This window comes from Amphibalanus amphitrite, unplaced genomic scaffold (genome assembly GCF_019059575.1).
Source record: "Amphibalanus amphitrite isolate SeventyFive unplaced genomic scaffold, NRLGWU_Aamphi_draft 000764F_arrow, whole genome shotgun sequence".
In the NCBI taxonomy this organism is placed as follows: domain Eukaryota; kingdom Metazoa; phylum Arthropoda; class Thecostraca; order Balanomorpha; family Balanidae; genus Amphibalanus; species Amphibalanus amphitrite.
The window spans coordinates 34,954-54,128 of NW_024882258.1; the positions used below are offsets into that span (position 1 = coordinate 34,954).

General features: G+C 47.5%; 2 protein-coding genes across 4 annotated transcripts in view; both read right to left on the reverse strand.

Annotated features, from left to right (window-relative positions):
• Nucleotides 1-991: 991 nt before the first annotated feature.
• Nucleotides 992-3,426, reverse strand: LOC122365794 (uncharacterized transmembrane protein DDB_G0289901-like). The gene is made up of 2 exons (XM_043337329.1): nucleotides 2,163-3,426; nucleotides 992-1,303 (listed from the first exon to the last, which is right to left on the reverse strand). Exons 1-2 carry the CDS (start codon nucleotides 3,424-3,426, stop codon nucleotides 1,122-1,124), a joined length of 1,446 nt encoding a protein of 481 aa, XP_043193264.1. The 3' UTR covers nucleotides 992-1,121.
• An 8,571-nt stretch (nucleotides 3,427-11,997) lies between these two features.
• LOC122365800 (fibronectin type III domain-containing protein 1-like) overlaps nucleotides 11,998-19,175 on the reverse strand; it is a 36,824-nt gene continuing 29,646 nt past the window's right edge. Inside the window, exons 16-18 of one of the 3 annotated variants that reach the window (XM_043337337.1) lie at nucleotides 14,759-14,902; nucleotides 13,613-13,756; nucleotides 11,998-12,998 (exon numbers count right to left, since the gene is read on the reverse strand). In XM_043337337.1, the coding sequence (XP_043193272.1) occupies nucleotides 12,859-12,998; nucleotides 13,613-13,756; nucleotides 14,759-14,902 (428 nt within the window). In that variant the 3' untranslated portion in view covers nucleotides 11,998-12,858. The remainder of the gene's footprint in view (nucleotides 12,999-13,612; nucleotides 13,757-14,758; nucleotides 14,903-19,175) is intronic. The other 2 variants (XM_043337338.1, XM_043337339.1) reach the window with 2 other exon arrangements.

Sequence of the window (19,175 nt, forward strand, 5' to 3'; positions counted from 1 at the left end):
TCTTGCGTGTCTTGCTGATGTATGGAGAAGTGCTCGACTGTCTGACAAGTGACAGCTCTGTGTGGAATAATGACGTCAAGTCATGACCCTCGTGGCTGTACCGCAACTGCAGTCTGCACAGAACACTTGTTCTCCCGGTGACCCCATCGGCGCGACTGATGTGCTCCTGTCATTCTGTGACTCTGACACAGAAACATCGCATAGAAAGCCGTATTGTCTGCCATCTTTGGCTCCAGTTTCAAACGTCGGCAGATTCGTATGCAAAGCAGAGCTAGTTTTTGCTATTTATCTGAATCGGTTTTCGAACCATTCCAGCTCATTCGGCTAAAACTTGAGCTATAAATAAACGAACATTGCAGTGAAAGCTTTATTTGGGCGACATTATTGAACGTTGTTATATTGCTTCAATTCGTGAAGACAAGTCCGTTTTATTCGAGGACATGGTAGGTCATAAGTGCGAGAGAGTGGCCTAATTGCTACAAGTGCCATTATGGGCCATATGTGCTGTTCTATGATGTTGCAATGCTGATTGTGGCAAGTGGCGGAATGGATGGCCGAATCATTGCCGAATCTTTGAACGTTTCTGCGGATGATGGTACTTTATATAAATATTAACCGTAGCCAAACAGTTTCACGCGTCTCGTCGGTTAGCAAAATGACTAACGGCTAAGCTCCTATGTATGGCGTCAGAATCGCCCGGGCCAATAAACTTCGAAGTTTGTACTCCACTCCCGGAGAAAGGTTAAGTGGCACTGTAAAAAGGCGTTTCAGGAGACGGGTCTGACTTTCAGAGATATTTTGTGGTCGTTACGCTCTACCCAAAGCCTAAAGAAAATGTCCCGACTAAGTCGTGAATGTTCACTCGGCAGGCCTGTGTACAGCACCATAAAGGCTAATTACGAGGTCTCCACCGGTCGTCTGCCCTATCGATGGTTCGCCAGCTTCAACGTGACCCCACAGCTGAGACTGGTGCCCTACAGAACTCGTTTCATTCATTTCTTTATTATATTTTCTTTATTGGACATTCTATTAACAGATAACAAACAGATTGAAAACATTAACAAGTCGAGGACACCTGCGTTTAGAGTTAAATGATGAAGCCATCAGAACAACTATTTGAATTAGTAGCTAACGCTGTTGTCACTGCTACCGAAGCTTCCGCTGTTGTCACCGTTTCCAAAGCTGCCGCTGCCAATGCTTCGCATGCTGCCATCGCTGCTACCGAAGCTACCGCTGTTGTCACCGCTACCAAAGCTGCCGCTGTTGTCACCGTTTCCAAAGCTGCCGCTGTTGTCACCGCTTCCAAAGCTGTCGCTGTTGTCGCCGCCAGGGCTGGTAAAAAAGCAAATTGCGTCCCCGACCAAAAAATGAGAGCGAAAAATAACCCCGACCTTTTTACGATTCATGTATGCAGGCTGCATGCAACTACGATGCGCGTTTCCTTAGGTTTCATTTCTATATTATTTTTTTTACGAGCAGTCATATGTACTAAATTGCTTATCAGACTCGCGCTTCGAAATTTCCAGTTTGTTAATTAAATGTCACGGCATCACTCTGTCAGCGGGTAGCGTAACAGACGAAGAACCCGGAAAGGGTAGGGGGCGCTACGATCGTCGAACAGATGCAATAGGTGTCGCTATTGTATCGGTAGCTCACAACGACGACGGCTAGAAACTATCGACCCCGCATGAATTTACCATGACCCCGGTTCCGAATCTAGTCGTTTGTCTAGTCGTATAGCTGGCTACAACTGGTCGTCAATCAACCCCGCTTGAAATAGCACAGCCGATAGCGGGGTCGGTGTCTAAGCGTCTGTTAGTATGTGTTTGATCATCTAGTTTGATTTAGTTTTCGTTAGCAACTGTCGACGGTAGTTTTGCTGTTAACGGAAGTGAGTTGTGGCTACTAATTGTTCATAACCATGTTGTAGGTATGTATCAGGTATAGGGGCTTTTTATGTCCTTGTTAAAGGGGATATACGTTGTGGATTCAATGATATCTTTTACTTGCGTTTAGTTTCTGCTTTATTTGAAAGTTATTTATTACTGTAAAAGTTTACTAAATGTGGTAATTTTGACCCCGGGTACTTGAACTTTTACTGGTACTGTGTCCCCGACGACGTCAATAGGACATAACACTTTACCAGCCCTGGTCGCCGCTACCAAAGCTGCCGCTGTTGTCACCGCTTCCAAAGCTGCCGCTGCCCATGCTACCATCGCTGCTTCCGAAGCTGCCGCTGTTGTCACCGCTACCAAAGCTGCCGCTGTTGTCACCGCTACCAAAGCTGCCGCTGTTGTCACCGCTTCCAAAGCTGCCGCTGTTGTCACCGCTTCCAAAGCTGCCGCTGTTGTCACCGCTTCCAAAGCTGCCGCTGTTGTCACCGCTTCCAAAGCTGCCGCTGCCCATGCTTCGCATGCTGCCATCGCTGCTACCGAAGCTACCGCTGTTGTCACCGCTTCCGAAGCTGCCGCTGTTGTCGCCGCTTCCAAAGCTGCCGCTGTTGTCACCGCTTCCAAAGCTGCCGCTGCCCATGCTTCGCATGCTGCCATCGCTGCTACCGAAGCTACCGCTGTTGTCACCGCTTCTGAAGCTGCCGCTGTTGTCACCGCTACCAAAGCTGCCGCTGTTATCACCGCTTCCAAAGCTGCCGCTGTTGTCACCGCTACCAAAGCTGCCGCTGTTATCACCGCTTCCAAAGCTGCTGCTGTTGTCACCACTTCTAAAGCTGCCGCTGCCCATGCTTCGCATGCTGTCATCGCTGCTACCGAAGCTACCGCTGTTGTCACCGCTTCCAAAGCTGCCGCTGTTGTCGCCGCTTCCAAAGCTGCCGCTGTTGTCACCGCTTCCAAAGCTGCCGCTGCCCATGCTTCGCATGCTGCCATCGCTGCTACCGAAGCTACCGCTGTTGTCACCGCTTCCGAAGCTGCCGCTGTTGTCACCGCTTCCAAAGCTGCCGCTGTTGTCGCCGCTTCCAAAGCTGCCGCTGTTGTCACCGCTTCCAAAGCTGCCGCTGCCCATGCTTCGCATGCTGCCATCGCTACTACCGAAGCTACCGCTGTTGTCACCGCTTCCGAAGCTGCCGCTGTTGTCACCGCTTCCAAAGCTGCCGCTGTTGTCACCGCTTCCAAAGCTGTCGCTGCTCATGCTACGCATGCTGCCATCGCTGCTACCGAAGCTACCGCTGTTGTCGCCGCTTCCAAAGCTGCCGCTGTTGTCACCGCTTCCAAAGCTGCCGCTGTTGTCACCGCTTCCAAAGCTGCCGCTGCCCATGCTTCTCATGCTGCCATCGCTGCTACCGAAGCTGCCGCTGTTGTCACCGCTTCCAAAGCTGTCAGAGGAGCCAAAGCTGCCGGAGGAGCCATAGGGCTTCCTCACGACCCTTGCGGCGGCGAGACCGATGAGCAGGAGGACAACCAGAGAGCGCATGGCGCTGTTTGCTGAGTTCTCCGGTGGAAAAGTGAGGATGGGGGCATCATGGTGCGTTTTATACATCTGGGGAGCGCTCACGTGTCGGCAGCGTTTCTGCTGAGTAGGCACCCTTCCCGTGACGGCCTGCGTCGGCACCCTATCATCGCGTGCTCGTTGAATGCGGAAACTGTCGGGCATTTAGAAACCAACACTTGCCAGTCCCGACGGAACAAGTGTGTTTAAGACTGGGAATGACGATGTAAGCAGATGGTTAAAAAAAAACTGCGAATAAAACAATCGCTTAGCTTAGCTGTTGGCAGCAAGGTGCACTGAATGGACAGGAAGAGATTGTGCACCCTCGTGCTATCGTGTGCACACTTGTGCTGGAGGTGCCAGATGCCATTTCAAAGAGCGAGAAACGAATAGGTAGGGCACGGCACAAAAAATATATATGTGGGAGCTATGCTTCAACCCGCTCTGAAAAGACGAATACAAATTACCAAATGTGGTTGGCCTGTTGTCTTATCAAATTCTTCCTTGTTGACTGCCATAAAATAGTATTGAATATTAATACATACTTTACGGTGCGTTCACTGGATATTAACCGTGCGCTAATTCGAATGTAACCGTGCACCAATTTAACCCTCGCCGGACCTTTTGGTTTTCTACATACGCGCCGGCCGAGGGGGGGGGGGGGCGGGTACGACCCCCATCGCCGTTTCGCCCCTAGTGGAGCCAGCGCGTCGCGGAAAAACGAGCGTGTGCGCCGTTACGAGACGCAGAGATTGGTACCCGATTTTAAGGTCCTAGGTCAACCGGTGACCAAGATTCTTACAGAAAAGGTTGGGACGCCAGTCACGTGATCCTTTTTCTGCTTTTCCCAACCCTACTCACGATTTTCATAAGCCTTGATTTATTCCTTGCACGGAGGCGTTTGTACTTATTTTATATACAAAAACTAATTCAATGATATTTGAAATTAACAAACAGATTTTACTCGCAATCTCAAACAAAAATTGAATTTATTCGCGTTTCATTAATTTAATCAGCTGGCAACCATCACCCATCGTCCTCGATGTAGTCGAACTTGGCGCGCTCAGATAGTGTTCGAAGTTTGTGACGCTTACATGTTGCTATGGCGACCGAGCAGTAGGTACCTACGATTTTCATTTGCCAACAAGTGCTTGCGGAGCTGCCGCTCACACTTTTGAACACAGTCTTTATGCGTCAGTTTATTTTACGCATCATATCTGAAACATGTTTCGTGAGGCTCCGAAACCATTCAATTCATCTCCTTCAAAAGAAGTATTTTGTAACATTTTCGATATGTTTTTTTTTTTGGGCTTAATTGCTAGCTCCATTCATCTTATCTTGCGTGAGGATAGTCATCACTCGGGGACCAGTCGTTGAAAGCAAGGAACAACGACGAGAAGAAGGTCTTGTAAAAAGTCGCAGCGATTGCATTGAGCATTAAATGACGAAAATATTTTACCCCCCACCGCCTCAGGCGATCACGTGCTGTCACCCACCTGCCGGTGACATCTGAGTTCAGGTCAAGTGCCCCAAGGTACGGTTCAGTTTTTGGTGAATAACTTCGCAAAAAACGGTCGCAGAGCCGCGATTTTGGCAGCATCGTGTTCGCCTCGCTTAGGCGCGTCGAATGATATACTTTTTGTTCGGGTCAGGTCAACTTAGGGTGTTGACCTTAGGTCAAGGTCAGGTCAGCACCCCAGGTCACGAAGTTGGTCGAAAGAGGTCATGTCGCATATCATTCGATTCGGCAGGTCTTCCTGCGTCCATTGGTGGCTTTCCTGACTCGCTAGCTCAATTTGATCAGGAGTTATTGACGAAAAACTAATGTGACCTTGATGACGTCATAAATGACGTCACGCAAGGTCAACATTGCAAAAGTGACGCATCTTACCTTGCAAGGAGTGCATCAAATCACGATTCTGTGTGCTTGAGATAGTTGGAGATCGTTCCCGGCGCCAGAATAGCAGTTTTCATTTTTCCCCATTGACTTATAATGGTGAGGTCACGAAAATGACCTGACCTCATATTACCTTTAGGAAGAATCTGAGATATACAAGTTGTGAGGCTCATAATGGATACTAGATCCTGCAAGTTTCATTTCCCTGTGACATCTCCTCTGGCAGTGAGGGCGTTGAGAAGTTGCGACATCTGAAGACCGTGCAGAGGTTCACTTATGACGTCATAGGTCAGTGACCTGACCTGACCCAAAAATGCGGTTGGTTTGAAAAGATCTGGCTTGAATCAAAGGTCAGGTATGCCAAGTTTCAGCTCTCTGTAGCCAGCGTGTTCGGAGCTATCGCGAAAACAACTACCTACCAGGGGCGGAGCTTCCTATTCAGTTGGCGGCGCGGCTGCCCGCCAACTTGGCATTTTGCCCCACCAATAAGCATTTTTCCCCACCAACTTTAGCTGATTTCTAAGACTTTGTTGCTTTGCAAATTAATTTTTTTGGCATTGAAGATCTTTAGAATGTCCGTTTAATGCAAAATGTTATATCTGTAATGATAGGAATTGATTCAACGTGGCAACTGGCATTTTATTCAAATTCATAATCGGACATTGTGAGTTTGACGACTTTTTGCCCCACCAACTTCCCTGGAAAAACTCCACCCATGCTACCTACTAAAATTTATCAGGTACCAAGCGGATCAAACGAATGAAAAATGTGCTCAATATACCGTCGTGAAAAGGACTATATCGTGAGATATCAAATGCACCTTGGTCTTCCCCTCTTTTAACCGCTTTTCTAATTAACTCAATGAAGGTTTCACTTGCTTTTTGCAGACATTAAACTGTCGCTGGAAATATTGTTTGAAATTTAGTGGGCAAGTTTTCCCAAGCGATACCTAGGAAAACAGACGAATACATTTGTTCATCTAGACATAGTGCTGCGAAAGGTGCAACATACATAAATAATGACTTCTTGTGACGTCATCAGTACCTACCTAACCCAATGACCAATGCACCTATATAACTCACCTGGCATATCGGTGATGGGTCATTTGGAGGCCATTTGAAAGTTGAAAATCAGCAGAGTTATAGTCTGGCAAACCTAAGAAAAAACAGATTTGAAGTTCATCTGCCATTGATGCACGTGTTTTTATATTAATTCCAATATAACCGAGAACATTTTTTTTCGTGGCGTTTCAGAAAAAAATTATTGGACTATGCACCAGGGGGGCGACACGGCTATTCGCGCAATGTATTAGTTTATGGGCCGCGCGGGGCCTCGCGATGACGCGGCTGGAGGCAACTGCTCAGCGCGCTAGGATACTTCTGGCGGGGCCGGGCGCTGAACGGTGTGCAATGAATGGGTTATGGTCGGGCAGACAGAGATGAGGCATTGAATTTGAATTGATATCAGCAATCGGGTGGGGAAGGAGAACGTTTCTAATCGAGCTTGGGATGGGGAAAGCCGAAAATATCACGATCGGCTCATAGCTCCGACAGGGCCGGGTGCTGTACCATGTGTAGTATATTTAGGCGGGCAGACAGAGATGAGTTATTGGATTTAAATTCACCTTACCATCGGTTTCTGGTGAGGTTTGAAGACGTCTTTAGTCAAGCTCGGAGTGGGGCAACGGCCACTGGCGGATCCAGGGGAAGGCATTTGGGGCAAATGTCTTCCCCAACAACCAGGGCAGCGCCCGAACTCGATTTTCGAGAATAAATGAAAACTTCACAACTTTTCTGAGGAAATGTTGGTTAATCACACCGCACAGCAGTGCGCAAGGAATCGAAATCCGAGTTTTTTAAATCAATTCCGAGAAACCTTTTTGGGGTAAGCCCGCGCAGTGTCCAATACCGCTTCCTGGATCCGCCAGTTGTGAATAAGTCACGGTCGATACCGAGCTTCGGCGGGACCAGGCGCTGAACACGTTGTTCTTTGAATGAAGAGGTGGACAGACACCTAGCCCCACATCCTACTGCTATGCCCGTGCTTCTGTGGATGAAGCACTAAAGCACCACGGAATCCCAGAGGACCTGCGAGTCGACGAGGTGGCCGCTTTGGCCGCCGGGTACTGCAGCTCCCTGGAGTTGCCTGGGACCGATGGCAAAACAACAGCTCCGGCGGTGCCCCTATGGGCCGTAGTAATTAGTGAATTCCCGTAATGTAGAGATCATATCCTCAATGATCTCCATTACCATTTTATATTCCTAAACAATATGACAGACCAATTATGCTTGCCTACGTTCAGGCATTACCTCTGATGGTCATACGCCCAGTACAACATGTGTTGTCTGTCAAACAACAATCGACGACGGGATCCCTTCTCATCATCTCTTAAGCCATCGGTTGTCAATTCACCCACCCCGTTTCCCTAAAAATAGACGGTCAGATTCGGCCTGGGTCCTTACGACCCCTCTAAATTCGCCAGAGACGGGATCGGATCGCCGTTATTGCACCCGTCTTAGTGTCTTAAATACTATGACAGCTTCGACCACGGACGTCGGACGGGGTGATCGTTCCACGAATGTACGCACCATCCAGGCCTAGGATGCATCGAGGTTTAAAAGGATGCAGTCTGTAGATCAAGCAACAAACAATGGTGGTATGCAACCACTTTAAAATATCTCCCTGGCTCCCGCAACGTTCCAACGCCCCTCCGTTATGCATTCGCCCTGTGTGTCCGCCGAGCCGGCTTGCCTCCAATGACGTCATCGGCCGGCCGGCGGCGTTCAAGGTCAAACGGCTGGTGTCCTTACCTGGAGTTCTATAGCCTTGCTATGCACTTGCAGTGGTCAAATCACGCGCAATATTCGGGGTGTAAGGTCTACCACCACCCATCAACAGAGTCCCGGAATAGTCATGCTGTTGCTTGTGATGTGGCATAGCTGCAAAAATGTACCTGTATTTTCAATAATCACCGTCATAGGCGCAGGACGGTAGGACGGCGACGGCCTTGCCCCCGCCCCCACTTTTCAGCCATTTTTTAAAGTAAAATATTTATTTTTGATTTAAATACAAAACTAAGAGCAAGACATGGTTCAGCATGGTGAAAAGAGCACAAAACTGCAAACATTTCTTCATAGGGGTAATGGGCTCCCACAAAGTGACATTGAAGTTTCGCTGCCCCCTCCCCCATCACACACACACACACACCCACACACACACACACACACCCACACACACACACACACACACATGTTTGTAAGGTGCGGCATAGTGGTGCCCATGTTGATTTACAGCGGAGTGGGGTCCGACTTTAATTTTTTATTTGTTGTGCTAGAATAAATTTGGTTACATGGTCATGCTTCTCTTGGGTTACCGATTCAGATTGCATACTTCTTAACGGGATCAATGTGAAATTGGACGATGTTAAAAACGCAGCTTAGTGGGGCCCGGGCTGTATGACGTATTAATGACGTCATACATCGGTCCCCACTTCGCTGGGTATGACAATACACACTTATATACATACATATTAGAGCTACGAATTTCATCAAAAATAGAAGCCAAGGTCACACCCAGCACCTCGATTTCTTATCAAAATACTTTGCAACACTCCATGCTATATATTATCAAATATCAGCCACTCAAGTCAGCATACATGATCAAATGATGATAGGTATTGGATGGCAAGCTAAGGGCAATAAAAAACATCACCAGGAGCTGTGTACACCGTATTTCACCACCATAGGCATCTTTGTCACCACACCTTCGCTTCGATGAATATAGGCAATTAACATTAATGTAGGTATGCCTAAACCTTGAACCTGAATCTCGGCTAGCCGCAGTCAACGGTGGCAGAGCGCAAGTGGGCGTGGGGCGGTGGCACCTTATGGACGGGCGTCTTGGCGAGCGAGTGGCGGCATCGGTGGCGGTGGACGGCCATCTTGGCGCACGGCAGCAGCGAGCGGCTGTTTTGGTAAGCACTCGTCGAGCAGCTGGACGGGGTCGGAGCTGGCTAGATTCGCCAGCCGGAACTGATGGTCGTCCGACGCCGTCTTCAGCACAACCACAGACAGACTCGCTGTCCAGCGCCTCAGTCTCTCAGTCTGGTATCACACAGGGGTGGGTACAGTTGAGATACGGCACGACTGATACGGCTGAAGTCCGGTTCATCATCATCACTCCGTGTATTACTCAATGCAAAAACGATCATGAAAAAGCACCTGAGAATTGGCACAAAAGCACGGTTGTGGTGCGGGCGAGCTCCGGGATCGTGTGTCAGCTCAGCTCCAGTAGAGCCCCAGACCCTGCCCGTACTTCGGCCGGAGCATGAGTGCCGGAGCTAGCCAGAGTAAAACCAGATACGGCCCAGGCCCCAGACCGATTTTGCTGGCTGGAAAACAGCTTAATGCAACATGCGTTGAAGCTGTATTGTCTTAGTGTGCGCAAAATGACCTATAGTAGTCGGCGCGCCCGTAGGCCCCAATCAACAAGAAGCTGCATTGTCATCGCTCATCACCCGATAAAAGGCAAGCAATGTAAATCAGTGGTAGAGACGGCGCAGTTTCGTGGCGTGTAAAATGGATGTCGATTTTACTAGTTCGACCGAACTTCAAGTATATTACTAGTGGCAGTTACGTATACTATAATGATGGTTAAAACAATCAATTTAAAAGAGAGAAGACTGAGGTTAGAGAGCTTCCACTGGTTTCTACCACCCTTCGGTGGGAGGGGAAGAGAGCAAAGGTCTTAAACGCACACAACCGGCTAGAACGTGCGCACGTAACTGACTAAAACGTTACAGCATCGTCAAACCATTATTCATCCCTGGTGTTCTTGCCCTTACAGACTGCACTTGCGAAGAAGTCGTGTGTAATGGGAAGGGGTCCTACGATGGATTAAGATAACGAATTTCTCGAGAAAAATGCGAGGGAGTTACCACCGTGACCACCACCGCCACAACCACCAACACCACTGGATAAGGTTTCCGCGCGCATTGGGCAGGATTAATCCTCGCATAAGAGAAATGTGCAGAACAACACATGTATTACACAGTTTGTTCCTTGAGTGAGCAACACATGTACTTTTAACAAGCGTACGCTCACATATAAGGCACGGTGCAACACAAGAAAAGGACTACTCACGGATCGCCGGATCCGTGAGGACTACTCACGGACGACTCATGGATCGACCCGAGAAGCAGGTGACCGGAATGTCACAGATAATGAACGCTGAATGTCACAGATAAATGTCACAGAACCAGACACTCACAGATAATGCGAGGTACAACACGGTACAGCACGGGGTACCAGCACAACTACCATCACCACTGGTTGGGGTCTCCGCGCGCAGCATAACCTTCGCTCGTTAGCATTGAACGAACGTAGAAACGTACAAACAAACGTGAGCAAATGTACGCTCACATATAATACACGATGATCCCGCACCACACAGGTTACCCTGAGAACCGGGCTGATAGCTGCTCTACCAGAAGCTCACAGCTAGTACGGGATACAACACGGGGTGTTGTGGGTCCTAGCTCGACACATTGCCCCAAAAGACGATAAATAACATTTGAAAATACCCATCTCCGATTTAAGTGTTTTCTGGACCAAAATTTTGCGAAGTGTGGTCATCGAAATCACCCTCCCCGGCTGAGAAGGAGTTGGGCGGGTGCCGCCTCATAGGGTTTTTCGCGATAGCTCAAAACACGCCGGGGGTAGACAGCTGAAGCTTGGCATACCTAACCTTTGATTTAAGCTGAATCTTGTGACACCAACCGCATTTTCAGGTCAGGTCAGGTCACTAACCTATGACGTCATAATTGAACTTCTGCACGGTTCTCAGATGTTGCAACTTAGCCACGCCCTCAGTGCCAGAGGAACTTTCACAGGGAGATGAAACTTACAGGACGTAGTATCCTCCATAGGTCTCACAGCTTGCAACTACCCTAAGGCAACTACCCTACCCTACCCTACCCCTACCCCACCCTACCCTACCCTTACACTACCCTACCCTACCCTTACACTACCCTACCCTACCTTACCCTACCCTACCCAACCCCTACCCCTACACTACACTAACCTACCCTACCCCTACCCTACCCTACCCCTGGCCTACACTACCCTACCCTACCCCTACCCTACCCTACCCTACCCCTACACTACCCTACCCTATCCCTACCCTTACACTACCCGTCCCTACCCTACCCTACCCTAACCTACCCTACCCTACCCTACCCTACCCCTACACCACCCTACCCCTACACTAGCCTACCCTACCCTACCCTACCCTTACACTACCCTACCCTACCCTACCCTAACACTACCCTACCCTACCTCTACACTACCCTACCCTACCCTACCCTACCCCGCCCTACCCTACTACCCTACCCTACCCTACCCTACCCTACCCTACCCTACCCTACCCTACCCTACCCTACCCTACCCTACCCTACCCTACCCTACTCTACCCTACCCTACCCTACCCTACCCGATCAGAGATATGCAAGTTGTGAGACCTATGGAGGATATTACGTCCTGTAAGTTTCATCTTCCTATGAAAGTTCCTCTGGCACTGAGGGCGTTGTGAAGTTGTAACATCAGAGGACCGTGCAGAGGTTCACTTATGACGTCATAGGTTAGTGACCTGACCTGACCTGAAAATGCGGTTGGTGTCACAAGAACCAGCTTAAATCAAAGGTTAGGTATGCAAAGTATCAGCTGTCTACCCCGGTGTGTTTTGAGCTATCGCGAAAAGCCCCATGAGGCGGCACCCGCCCAACACCTTCTCGGCCGGCGAGGGTTACTGTACTAGTTCATGTACATGTGTGCGCGGATCTAGTATTTCAGCTAAAATATATCACTAATTCATGTTCGACACATTTTAGTGTCGTTACAAAAATTAACTAATAACATTTTAAATTTATTAATTTATTCAATTTATTTGTCTTATATTATGGCATGACAATTTTTCCTAAAAATAGGTGCTATCTCCAAAATACAGTTTTTGAGATTTCGATGACCACACCATCGGATTCCTCGCAAAACTTTGAAAACACTAAAATTGGAGATGGGTATTTTCAAAAGTTATTTACCGTCTTTTCGGGCAATGTGTCGAGCAAGGTAACAGATCATTTGCGAAGGAGGCGTCGCTTATGAGTTTGAATCATGTTGTAGGTGCAAAATTTCAAATCCTTCCAAGATCGTCGGTGAAGACGGGACTCTTTTTTCAGAACCTCGACACACTGAGATCGTCGGACATTTTAAATCGCGTATGTTGTCCTTCATCCAGAAGGCAACGGCTTCCCTTTCTTCCGGTGTCCATCCGGTTCTCTTAACCGGCTTCTTCTGGGTCGGCCTGTAAATACGAGCTGGAGCTTCCGTGCTATCGCTGTCCTTCCGTTTCTTTCCCACGCGCTTTGTGCTCTCTGTCTCCATCTGTCCGGGGTAGCCTATAATAAGACCGATGCACCCGAATGTCGTGGCCCATAAAGCGAGCCACGACATCAAGTTCAGTGTCACTTAGCTGTCCTGGTCCATGATATCCTCATCGTCAGCAGGAGATCGGTCACGAGGAGCACGGCTCCGACGCTGGCGTGAGACACCGGCATCCTCAACTCGACCAGACGACGGAACGGCTCCTGAGCGACTGCTGTGCAGCTCTGAAAGAAGATCAAATGTTACGAGTTAAATGACGAACTATCTACACATTCTTTACTACACCTATCGTGCGCTGACAAATATTACTAAATGGCCGAAATTAATATCTATAAACGACAAACACGGGTTCATCCGCTCTTTCGCTAAATCATAATAGCGATATGTGGATAGAGATATGGAGACAGGGACATGGAGACAGGGACAAGGGGACAGGGACATGGGGACAGGGACATGGAGACAGGGACATATGGACAGGGACATGGAGACAGGGACATATGGACAGGGACATGGAGACAGGGACATGGGGACAGTGACATGGGGAGGGGGACATGGAGAGGGGGACATGGAGACAGGGACATGGGGACAAGGACATGAGGACAGGGACATGGGGAGGGGACATGGAGACAGGGACATGGGGACAGGGACATGGGGACAGGGACATGGGGACGGGGACATGGGACAAGAGTATGGGGAAAAGGATATAGGGCAGGGATATGGGTGCATTAATGTAGGGATAAGGATAAATGATCAGGGACATGGGAACGGGGATTTGGGGACAGGGATATGCAAGTTTTTTTTCATCTAAAGTTGAGTTGCAATTATTATCTTTGCTCACCAGAAGTGGCGTCCTGGTCCATGATATCCTCATCGTCAGCAGGAGATCGGTCACGAGGAGCACGGCTCCGACGCTGGCGTGAGACACCGGCATCCTCAACTCGACCAGACGACGGAACGGCTCCTGAGCGACTGCTGTGCAGCTCTGAAAGAAGATCAAATGTTACGAGTCAAATGACGAACTATCTACACATTCTTTACTACACATATCGTGCGCTGACAAATATTACTAAATTGCCTAAATTAATATCTATACACGACAAACACGGGTTCATCCGCTCTTTCGCTACATCAAAACAGCGATATGTGGATAAAGATATGGAGACAGGGACATGGGGAGAGGGACATGGGGAGAGGGACATGGAGAGGGGGACATGGAGACAGGGACATATGGACAGGGACATGGGGACAGGGACATGGGGACACAATGTCCCAAAATTTGTCTATTTGGGTGGGAAACGACATCCAAATGAAATTCATTTTCCACTCTCACCACCATTTTTAAGAACAATTTTCCACTCCCAAGTCCCAACCAAGAAAACATAGATTTTTTACCTATAGAAAGACAGTTGTGTGGATGCCCAGTTAACATCAAACATTCTACACCCTAGAATAAAATGCATGCTTTTTGTCATTTCTCACTCCTTTTTTATCTAATCGAATCAGCAGTTTTCCACTCTCTCCCCTCTTTTTGGTGGGTAATTTTCCCCTCTGACACCCAAGACAAAACTCAATTTTGGGACACTGTGGGGACAGGGACATGGAGACAGGGACATGGGGACCGGGACATGGGGAGGGGACATGGAGACAGGGACATGGGGACAGGGACATGGGGACAAGGACATGAGGACAGGGGCATGGGGAGGGGACATGGAGACAGGGACATGGGGACAGGGACGTGGAGAGAAAGGGACATCGGGACAGGGACATGGACATGGGGTCAGGGACATGGCGACAGGGACATGGGGACAGGGACATGGAGACAGGGACATGGGGACAAGAGTATGGGGGAAAGGATATGGGACAGGAATACATTAACGTAGGGACAAGAACAAATGATCGGGGACATGGGAACGGGGATTTGGGGACAGGGATATGCAATAGTTTTTTCATCTGGAGTTGAGTTGCAATTATTATCTTTGCTCACCAGAAGCGGCGTCCTGGTCCATGATGTCCTCATCGTCAGCAGGAGATCGGTCACGAGGAGCACGGCTCCGACGCTGGCGTGAGACACCGGTATCCTCAACTCGACCAGACGACGGAACGGCTCCTGAGCGACTGCTGTGCAGCTCTGAAAGAAGATCAAATGTTACGAGTCAAATGACGAACTATCTACACCTTTTTTACTACACACATCGTGCGCTATCGAATATTACTAAAAACTGATGCATACCGATTTCAAAAACCAACACAAAAACCCTGTCCTGTCGGAAACAAACGCCAAAGACTTCAGATCACTGAAGCAATGCAGGCTAATCAGAATCAAGTGTCCTCCTATCAACACACAGCTGCAGGAGCATGACGGAATCCTCACGCTATTTTTTTTTTCATAAAAATTTGATCCGAATGGTTGAATGGGCGGATTTGAAGAATCAGCAGTCAGCAGCAAAACTTTCTATATTTGGGATGTCTGTACCTACCTATTATCAATAGCGAAGAATCACGTCCGATGACATATTATCATATATACTTTTAAATAAATTTAGTCCGAATGGTTGAATGGGCGGATTTGAGGAATCAGATCCCTCATCAAGCATAGCTTCTTGTGCTGACCCTGACCCCACCACCCAATCGCGCAATTCCAGCTGTATGATAGAATTTTATTCGAGCGTTTAACGTGCCCTCACGACTGGACACGATTGCATTATATTGCATTACTCCGCTCACTGACGTTACCTGGCTTCTGTGCGGCCCCTGCCACAGACACGCACGCCATTAAACGTAAGAGCTAAATGTGGCCGCCTACACCGGGGTTTGAGCCAGGCTCTCACCACCGACTTAGCGTCGAACTCCGGCGCTCTTATCCACTCGGCCACGGAAGGGACAAGTGGATCCCTTTTGATTGTGATTTGCTATGAGATCCCCTTTGACTGTGTAGCTGTACTGAGATAGTATGTGAGAGGGTCCAGGTGTAGTCTGTACGATTTTATAGTGAGATTTCTGTAGCACGAATTTTATCTCTGAATTTATCAATGTCATCTGTTTTAGTGAAAGAATTGTATCATCATATAATAACTGTTAGAACACAACTCTATATACTTGCCTGAGATGGCATCTTCGTTGTTGCCTTCGTCACTAGAAAATCTTCCAAGTGGCTGGCCATCCCTTGAGCTTTGACGTGGCTCGCGTCTGGGAACAGGTTTTACCACTTGTACGAAGCTGGACATTCTCGAGCTGATTGAGGCGATGCTCCATCTCGAGCCATCTGAGGGGGAATACGATACTATCAATTTATCAAGTTTGATGAAATGCGCAAGCATGAGAACGAGTAAAACAACGAATAAATTAGGAAGGAGATAGGTTAATAGGGTTAAATAACAAATAGGTTTATATGGTTACCGGGAAAACTGTATCGGTAAACGCAATTCCGTGAAACAATAGGTACATCAATTTCATCAAAAGCTGCAAATATTGCATTATTATCTATCGGGACTGCCCCACCATAACATAAGAATGGAGTTGAGATAGTCAAGTACAGGGTGTCCCAAAATTAATGTCACACCCTCTCACAGTCTTGATTTTTCCTGCCACGGCGAAATTGGAATATAATTTCGCCGATACTAGCTCTCAAACCGCATTGGTTATCTCCTAATCACATGACCTTCGACTTTTGTGACCCTGACCGGTTAGGAGGTCAACAGAAGCTGTTCTTGGGGAAGTACCCGACGCGCGCGTACAAGGTGTCTTAAGATGGCAAAGCAGCAGGGCATGTCGACTCGCAGCCGGGACATAGGCATTGTTGCCGGCGGCATGACCCACGGCCGTCGCCGAAGCACTGGGCGAGAGTCGCTGCACGACTTGGCGCTGGTTGTCACAACACATTAGAGGCGGACAGACGCTGGAGAACAAACCGGGTCGCGGCAGAAACAGTTCCGTCAGCCGCTACGGTCGCTATATGTCACCAACCCCAAAAGTGACTTATCACTAAAGTTAGCTCAAAAAAGCAATGTCACAAGTCCAAAGATTATTTGTCGCTGAGCCCACAAGCTGTTTTTGTCCCTAAAATCCAAAACTATTTTCCACTAGGACCAAAAGCAAATTTTGACCCGAAACCCAAAACCGACTTGTTGATAAACCAAAAAGCGACATTTGCTTAAAGTCAAAAATATTTTTCGCTAAGCCGAAAAGCTGAAAAATCCAAAAGCCATTTTCCGCTATGCCTAAGAGCAAATCTGACTCTAGATCCAAAAGCGAGTTGTTGCTAAGCTCAACTTCGACATTTATCTAAATTTAAAAAAAATATTTGTTGCAAGTAAAAAAGCTGCTTCAGTCGCCAAAATCCAAAAGCGACTTTTTGCTATGCTCAAAAGCAAATTTTGACCCTAACCCCAAAATTGAGTTGTCGCTAACCCCAACGACATTTGCTCAAAGTTAAAAAATAATTTATCGCCAAGCCCAAAAGCTGCTTCAAAGTTCAAAATATAAAATCCAAAAGCGACTTTTCACTAGGCGTAAAAGCAAAGTTCAGTTTTGTCCCTGTCACTAAGCCCAAGTGGCTTGCTGATGGGTCAAGAACTGATTTTAAGCCCAAAACCTCGCGAGCCCAAAAAAGCGTGTTTTATATCAAACACCAAGTATTTTACCTATTCAAGCACTGGAGGGAGCTCCAATATCAAACAAACCAATACATCAAATCAAGTTTGATGAAGCATCCCAATCTCGATCGGACAGATCTACCAGGCCATCCTATTGCCTCATCCGATCCCATTCATCAGTATCAGATATATATGGTATTGGTAGAGCAGATGTCACTCAAAGGTTTTCCAACCAAGGAAAGGCGCTATGCCTAGAGATGCTTCTTTCTAACAAAACCATAAAAAAACTTAGCCTAACCTGACCTAGCCTTACCTACAACCTACAAACCTACAGCGCCTCTCCTTGGTTGGAAAACCTTTGTGACGTCTGCTCTACTAAACTAACAGGCTCTATACCTGGATACTACAAAAGACAATACGAGAGATTGCACCAGGATTTCACAAATTACAAATATGCAACAGCACTTTGGTTTATTTTTTTATTGCAGTCATTCTTACCTACAAGTTACGAGCCATTCTTGTTTCGTTTTACTATTGTATTATAATTTTCTTATAACATTCATAAACCACCTTTGTAAATAGGTACACCCAAAGAAATATTTTCCATGTTACATCTATGATTATTTGTAGATCATTCCAGCCGATAGGTAGGTATTTAGCCACTGCCGAGACCAAAGCGGCGCGGGCAGTTGCCCCAAGTAAAAACAAAAGAAAAGGTGAGGATAATGTGAATTTGAGTCTTAAAAGTCATAAATTAAATGGTTTTATTGCAAGACATCATTCTGTACCCAGAATATTCAATACTCAAAACAATTATTTTGATTAATAGACAACTCACCGTCGAAATCGCAGTCGTCCCGCGCGAATGGCGGAATTGTAGTTGATAGAGCTGGGGCCGTATTCACGTCAACTTCGTAAGTCGATTTTCTTTCGTAAGTATAATTTGGTATTCACGTCGACACTTCTTAAGTTTTTATCGACGGAGTTCACGTGAATAAAAAGAATTACTTAAGAAGTAGGTCAAACTTAAGAAAATTCTTACGAAAATAATCGACGTGAATACGGCCCCAGGACACTAGAGCTGGCAAAATGTGGACCCGAGGACCCGGTCCAAAGAACCAGTCTGGACCCATATGGGTCCAGACCGGTTCCTGGAATTTTTCTTACGGGTCCAACCGGGTCCTACCATAAACTATACATCTTGCACACTGTAAAATATGAAGTGAATGAAGTGAACGTTTCTTTGCACACAGTAGCTCATGAGTATTCCCAGTGGGAAATAGGCTGTTTTACATGATGCAACTAATGATACGTATGTACAAGTAGTTTGTATAAATTGACTTGGGAAACGGGTCCAACTGGTTCCGATTCCAACTAAGACCGGGTCCGACTGGTTCCAGAAATGTCCAGCCGGGTCTGGTCCGAGTCTAGTTCCCAAAATTTTCATCTTTTGCCACCTCTACTGGACACCCAGTGCTTCTGGATGGGGCGTGTTGTCATTTCAAGGTGCCTATTTAACACCAATCCAAAAATGCTAGGCACCAATTTCGGCATTCGAAAGAACGTCCAAAATAAGGACGAAAACACTTCGGTCATTTTTTAGGTCAGGTCAAAGGTCAGGTCATCGGAGGTCACCAAAAGTAAAATGTTCTTTCAACGTTTTGGCAACTGCCAACGGCTAACTCGGGAACCGATAGAGCTGCAGCGCCGCAGGACAGCGCATTCGATAGCTCTTTTAACGCTCTTTCGCTAACATGTCCTCATATTTGACCTCAGGTCAACAGTTTAGCCTCCAGAGGGCAAAAATTT

Excerpts from the sequence above, each read along its gene's own strand:
- LOC122365794 (XM_043337329.1), bottom strand. The coding sequence starts at position 3,426 with ATGCGCTCTCTGGTTGTCCTCCTGCTCATCGGTCTCGCCGCCGCAAGG. Across the intron at positions 1,304-2,162 it reads TGACAACAGCGGCAGCTTTG|GAAGCGGTGACAACAGCGGC; the intron begins GTAGCGGCGACC and ends GCGACAGCTTTG.